At 35.1% G+C, this 7,453-nt stretch overlaps 1 protein-coding gene across 4 annotated transcripts in view; it reads left to right on the top strand.

The window, feature by feature from the left end:
• Positions 1–7,453, top strand: part of LOC108734385 (focal adhesion kinase 1) — a 42,639-nt gene that overhangs the window by 9,257 nt on the left and 25,929 nt on the right. The window contains exon 1 of one of the 4 annotated variants that reach the window (XM_025975852.1): positions 4,620–4,837. The exons of 1 other annotated variant lie outside the window; for it this stretch is intronic. In XM_025975852.1, coding sequence (XP_025831637.1) covers positions 4,739–4,837 — 99 coding nt within the window. In that variant the 5' untranslated portion in view covers positions 4,620–4,738. Of the gene's footprint in view, positions 1–4,619; positions 4,838–5,752; positions 6,035–6,122; positions 6,134–7,453 lie in introns of those variants that run through there. 2 more of the 4 variants (XM_025975855.1, XM_025975857.1) reach the window with 2 other exon arrangements.

Here is a 7,453-nt window from a genome sequence, read left to right as displayed (position 1 = left end):
AGAAAATACTACAAACGGCACAGTGAACGCCATCTGTAGCACGATGCTACATTTTAGGATTACGTATTTTTCAACAAGGTCCACTTGTGTGGATATCTACTTGCTGAAAACGAATCCTGGCGTAGCCAACCTCAACGTGATAGGCACGTTAGCTTAATCGTTAAATTTTACGTTATATCTTGTTGAATTAATATGGGCCTGAATCTTTAATGTATCATGAGCTTTGGCCCTCTCGGTCCCTCCCGTAACCATGTTTCTATCTTGAAATCAAGCAAGCAGCAGATGTATTTGTTAATATTTAAGTACCTAACCCCTTGCTATGTGGCTTTTATCCGTAATATAAATAATTCACCCTTTGGGCATGCAAAACCAGTTGGCCATTGACACAGAAACGCACCCTCTGACGAACTGACCCCCTTATTAGATAACTCTAAGGGATAATTCTATATCATACTTATACATAATGATTCATGCATAGATAAATAATAATCGAAGTCTTTTTTTGTCGTTACGTGTTTTGTTTTGTAAAAGTTTAATGTTTATAATGTTTGCACTGATTTTTACATTTATTAACCTTGTCATCATCTGCAATAAAAACTGCTTGAACTGGGTGACTAATAATAACAATACGCACGTTTATTATCGAATTGTTTGTTATTACTGGAAACCATGTTAAAGAGTATTGTTTTCAGTAACAACTGATATGCTATTTGTAAACTTTGTTATTAATAAAAACTTATTATTATAGGTAGGTACATGTATTTATGCGTTTATATGTTCGTACGTACTCTTGTGTAGTTTTAATTGTTCACGTGCGACAGGTATCAAATTAACATGAAGACAGTAATTGATTCGTTTATGAGTAATCTATATCACTTTGTAAATTTGTAAACTTAAATTTTTGAATTGACCTTAATAAATCACGTCGGTGAATAACACAAACCAAAAATTGATTGAAAATTGTTTGCAGTACATGTAACTTTTAGCTTATTTAGTCTTACAATTGGTAAAACTGATTTGTAGTTGAAAATCGATAGTATTGATTAAAATCATCAGAAGATTGCTGATATGCCAGGCGCATTCACCATTTTTATTCAAATACACATAATATGCAATTGATATTTAAATTCCTATTTTCATGTCACTTATTGTATGTATTAATAAATGCTTTTTTTAATTAATATATTGTAATAAAAAAAATGTTTCAGAAATGTATTAGTCCATTTGTTTAGCGACTTTTACGTTATTCTTTTATTAACAACACAACAACTACAATTTCTTATGAAATTCCGATCGTTTTTTTTAACAATTATAAATAATAAAACCCGTAATGTTTATCTAGTAAAAATATTAATGAAATAACGCATCTCAAGAATTGTTTCGATCCCTGGAAAATTGTTTTGTTAAAATACGTTAATAATTACCAGTACGACTTTTTTTCCTTAGAACGCTCATAAGCAGTATTTGCTGCTACAAGGATGATCTAATGAAGAAGTAAGAAGGACATTTTTCAAAAATCTTAAAATGGCCTAATTATTCGTAAGATCTCTTCAAAACTACCTACGCTAAAAGCTGCAAGCGTCTTTTCAAGTTCTTTGTTTCTGTGTCAACCTACAAAAAAAGCTACTACGTATACGTACCTTCAGGGATCCTTCGTTTTCGAAAGCTTTATAATTATGTGCCTGATGTTACATTGCGCTCCACATTTCCTGCGAACAAAAGCTCAAGGATTTTACTGCAGAAAGCTGCACTTCCAAGTTCCATCTTTTTTCGAGTTTCGTACAAATAGTAATAACGAGTTTGTAAAAGGTGAACATTTCGCGAAAGCTCAATCCATTTCTTTTTGTACTGTATTATTGTTATTAAAACCTCGAGCGATTGAAATAAAATTAATTATTTCCTGGAATTTAACTGTATCACCAATTACAGCAATAATTATTTTTATGTCTGTATATCAATTTTCTAATCCGAAAAAGTTTATTAACTGATGTAGATCGTCGACTTATCTGTTTTTAGCTGCACTCGTTGTAAATAAATTATGTCAGATTTTTGATTGCAATCTCACACTGAAAGTTTAATTAGTTACTTAACAGCACCGGTGTACTTCCGATAATGTTATTTTATTAATAATTAACTCGCGGGATTGTATGAGTTTGACTAACTGTAACTCTCCTTCATTAATAAAGTACGAGGGTGGATTGATAAGTTTCCGGCCTGACCAAGAAAAACAAGGTTTTTAAAAATTTTTTTTTTTTATTTCTCAACATAATCTCCTCCAAGGCTGATACATTTCTCATAGCGGTGTTCCAGTCTATTAATGCCATCTCTATAGACTGATTCGTCAAGCTCCTCAAAATAACCATTTACAGCTTCGATTACTTCTTCATTGTCCGCAAATCTCTTACCGCCAAGCCATTTTTTGAGATTAGGGAACAGAAAATAGTCACTCGGGGCTAGGTCTGGAGAGTAAGGAGGGTGCGGCATCAATTCAAACTTTAGATCGTTGATTTTAGCCGTCGCAACGATTGACGTGTGCGCTGGTGCGTTATCGTGATGAAACAAGATTTTTTTCTTCGCCAGATGAGGTCGTTTAATTTTCACCTCGTGGCTCAAACGTTGCAATAAGTCTGCGTAGTATTGACCAGTGATAGTATTACCCTTTGCAAGGTAATCAATGTATATAATACCTCTTGCATCCCAAAAAACAGTAGCCATAACCTTGTTCGCCGAAAAAATTGTTTTTGCCTTCTTTGGAGTTGGTTCCCCTGGTCCAATCCACTGTTTAGACTGTTCTTTGGTTTCAGGAGTGTAGTGGTGGACCCACGTTTCGTCAACGGTTACGAATCGACGCAAAAATTCGCTTGGATTACGCTTATACAATGACAAATTTGCGGTAGAAATGTTTTTTCGAATCAATTTTTGGTCGACTGTTAGCAAACGCGGCACCCATCTTGCACAGAGCTTTTCCATATGCAAATGTTGGTGCAAAATATGTTGCACACGTTCATATGACATCTTACAGGTCTCAGCTATCTCACGCACTTTCAATCTGCGGTCTCCCAGCACTATTTGATGAATTTTTTCGATCATATCTGGAGTTGTGACCTCAACGGGGCGTCCTGAGCGAGGCCCATCAGAGGTGCTCACACGACCCTTTTTAAACTCGGAAACCCACTGCTTAACGGTTGAATATGACGGGGAGGATGTCCCCAGTGTTGAGTCCATCTCTTTTTTAATTTCCTTCGGCGTTAACCCCTTCAAATAAAAGTATTTGATGACAGCACGATTTTCCTGCTTTTCCATTTTTACGAAAACCACAGAGGCGTCTTGTTCAGCGTGCTGTCAAACCTACACTAGCAAGGAGATCGGGCTGAAACTATAGCTACAAGCTATCCAAGGATGGTACTATAGAATGTCACCTCAAGGTAGGCCTAGTGGCGTCATCTCTTGGTTAGGCCGGAAACTTATCAATCCACCCTCGTAATGTTTGACCGGAATTGATGGATTCGTGTGTATATCATAATACTGTCACGTATTTAGACACCTTTCTCACACTATTACACCTTTATTTAACTAATCGCTGTCTAATTAACAATTCTGTTATTAATTAGTTACCAATTCACCACTATATGAACACTTTGTCACTTCTTCGCATTGTATCGCCTCGAACTTTCCCACTCTCACAGTCATTCTCGATATTTTTTGTATAGATTATTCTCGAGGAGGGAAAATCTTCAAAAGAAACCTCTTGAAGGGAGGTAATGTGGGATTTTTACCTACTAAAACCGCTCCTCGAGGGGGAAGATCAACCTGACATTGGACATTTCCGGGAAGCAAATGGAAAGGTTGGGAGTGGGGTTGATTGTGGGGAGGAGACGGGAGTATTTGGGGGAGAAACCGTCGAAATAGGTCGTCCACCTCTAAAGTGATGGGTGGACTCACGCTAAAAAGTGAAGACTTCGACTCTCGATCTCGCGACAACTATTTATAGAGGCTGGCCGTGTTCTAGAATGATCCAGTATATGCTTTCTAGAAACCTGGTCTTTATTGCCACTATGTATGTTGGGTTTCCTACATACATACATGTGACAATACTTATATCTCATTTAGTTATATCAGACAAAGTATAGAATTTATAAAGTAACCCCTCTGATCATTTCTGTAAAGATTTTAGTTTAGTAACCCCTCTGATCATTTCTGTAAAGATTTTAGTTTCACCCAAATTGATCTATGGTAGAATTTCCTAAAGATAAGATATCATCATTACAAAGAATCTAATGAATCATCAAAATACATTAATATGGTTTTATACATTTCTTATTTATTTACAGACTTTCGTTCTTTTACAACAATATCGTTGCAGAATTTTCCTTCTTTTCCCATTACCCTGTAAAATTTTCATTTTTATAATTTGTAATAACAAGTGTTGACTTGAGGCGTTTTAGCGTATTAATAATAATCATGTGTACCTGTAATTTCCGCCTACTTGATTTGTTTTGACCGTCGTCTTTTTTGTCGTTTGTTTGAACTTTAGCTTGTGTATTACCCGGCTATTAAATTTGTAAATTCGCTGGTGTTCAGATGTTTCTTTCTGAATGTCACGGCTACAAACAATAGTTGTCCATAATATTTTCTGATATTTATATATTATTATTAGAGTTATTGTGTTGTGTTGTGTTTTAACGAGTGCATAGTGACGAAAAAAAGTTAAAGAATAAAGTGTGAACAATAATGTGTAATGAATTTTTCTTCGAGAAAAAAGTGGAAAACTTATTTAACAAGAGTATTTTTGCAAATACGGAGGTTCTTTCGGTTTTGTGTTTCTTCTTGTCGCAATNTATACAGTATGTCTTTGGACCAACCGATAAGAGTGACAATTTTATAGAAAATTGAATTTATTGTAGGATAATTAAGCGTATAAAAACACCGTGTTTATTCATAATGAGTTTAATATTAATGTGTAGCTGGTTGTGTAAATTGCAATAGTTAATAAGCAAATTAATTTATTGTAAAAATTGCATTTTTTCACATTAAATAGTTAATTTCGCAATAGTTGGAAATTTTTTATTCATTATCTCCTGTCTTCTATTTCTGATTTGTCAAGGTGCGCATCAAGGTGAAAAATAAAATTAGAAAACTATACGGACAAAGTTTGCTCATATTTTAAATAAATGAAGCAGTTATAGTGACATGAAGGTCTAGTCAGAGACATATTAGAGGCAGAAACAGGAGTTAGGAGGGGTAGAGGTAGACCTAGATTAGATTATTATTTGCAAATAGTTAAGGATGTGGGATGTTCTAGTTTTAGGGGAAATGCGAAGATTTGGCTCAGGATAGGAAAAAGTGGAGGTACGTGTCCAACCAGTCTTAGGACTGATGACCTTATGATGATGATGATGACTATTTACGAAATTTTGAAAAATTAAAGTACGTCGGTACAACGTTTGTTTTTAGAAAAAGCAGTTTTTGAAAGCTTTCACTTTTCGTTGATTTATTGAAATCTTTAACAAATGATTTAACATGTTCAAAAGAAGGACTTGTTACCTTGTAAGATGAAATTTGTTAGGAATTTCAATAAATTTAGTTTTCGAAAAATGCTAAGATTGACTCAAGATAAGAACGAAGACTTTACAGTGACTTCCTCGCGATAGAAAACTATGAACGGGAGCGGTAGAAAAGCAAAGACAAAAGCAGAGGCTTGTAAAATTTGTTTATTTACTCGCACACGATCGTTAACAACTTCAGTTACGATTATTTCACGACGCGGAGAGCATGAATGGCTTGTCTTTTGAGAGACAACACGTAAAACAGATCTCGTAATCACAGTCGGAAACGGAGCTTCGTTACATTCTGTCCTGTTATTTTGCGTTTTTCAAAACGTTGGTACATTTTCTTTACTATATAGTGCATTTAATTTGCGTATACATTATAGTATCTAAACGTAGTTGGGTGTCTGTTCTTAAAAATTGTGTTGGCGTTAGTTTATTGATAGAGATGCAGGTGTTTCGCTGGAGGAGACTTTAACTTTGATGTTGTAAGAGCAACTTGTTTTAAAATTTTAATGTATGATTTCGGGTTGCTAATAGAGAGAAAAAGCGCAACAGTCCTGACCTGATATTTTCAACTACTGTAGGTAAATTAATNCAGTGCATTTTTCTATGATTTTTCCCGATTTCCTCGTCCGTTTGATGGATCTGGACAATTGTTATAATGTAATATATGTGTGTACAATATATATAGAAGCCACATTGTACCCAAGTACTAAAATCAACCGTTTCCAGGAGTATTTATAAATATTGTCGTGTGTCTTTGAAAGAGTGGTAGACCCCGCGAGATGTGCCAGCATGTCTTTTTCCTATTTCTGTTTTCTTCCGTTATACGTATATGTAGTGACGACATGATACTTTTACCAGTATCGCGTTTGTAACCGGTCAAAATGTTCACCTGAAATTTTTCTCCAAAAATTATTTTCTTTACCTATCTATAAAATCGGTTTAATAATTAAAGTTCTCTTTTTGACTTTGGTGCTAATATCAAGTGCAGTTGTGAGGTGCTACATAATTGCGGTTTTTATAATAATTTGCGTATACAAACCTTTAAATAATTTATTAAAAATAAGAAAACACATATAGTAGGTATCTGCAAACATACATAGAAATATTAGGGAGATTTGGGATCTCTCAAAAAACTTCTGGTGGAATAGGAAAATAAGAAAGAAGCAATAAAATTTTATTACTATTTATAAATAAAAGTAAAACTAAAATACTGATATGCAAGGGAAGAAAAAGTAGGGAAAGAGCGAATATAAAGATAGGAGACGAAAAATTAGAAGAAGTGGCTGATTTTAGATACCTAGGAAGTCAGATAAGTGAGGATGGAAGGAGTAGTAGGGATATAAAGCAGAGGATAGCGCAGGGTCGTGTCGCCTTTAATAAAAAGAAGTCACTTCTATGCTCGCGAACGGTTAATTTAGAAATTCGAAAAAGGTTGTTAAAGGTGTATGTTTGGAGCACGGCGTTGTACGGGTGCGAAACATGGACAGTGGGAGCGGCGGAAAAGAAAAGGTTAGAAGCGTTCGAAATGTGGTGTTATAGGCGGATGATGAGGATATCGTGGGTAGAAAAGGTTAGAAATGAAGAGGTATTGGAAAGAATAGGAGAACAGAGGACTCTATGGAAGTCAATAAAAAATAGGCGAGATAGGTTGGTAGGACACCTTCTCAGGCATGAAGGTCTAGTCAGAGACATATTAGAGGCAGAAACAGGAGTTAGGAGGGGTAGAGGTAGACGTAGATTAGATTACTGTTCACAAATAGTTAAGGATGTGGGATATTCAAGTTTTAGGGAAATGCGAAGTTTAGCTCAGGATAGGAAAAAGTGGAGGTACGTGTCCAACCAGTCTTAGGACTGATGACCTTATGATGATGATGATGACTATTTACGAAATTTTGAAA

This window comes from Agrilus planipennis, unplaced genomic scaffold, assembly GCF_000699045.2.
Source record: "Agrilus planipennis isolate EAB-ADULT unplaced genomic scaffold, Apla_2.0 scaffold54, whole genome shotgun sequence".
NCBI classification, from domain to species: domain Eukaryota; kingdom Metazoa; phylum Arthropoda; class Insecta; order Coleoptera; family Buprestidae; genus Agrilus; species Agrilus planipennis.
The sequence above is the reverse complement of the archived record's forward strand: the minus strand, read 5'-3'. Positions and strand labels throughout refer to the sequence as shown.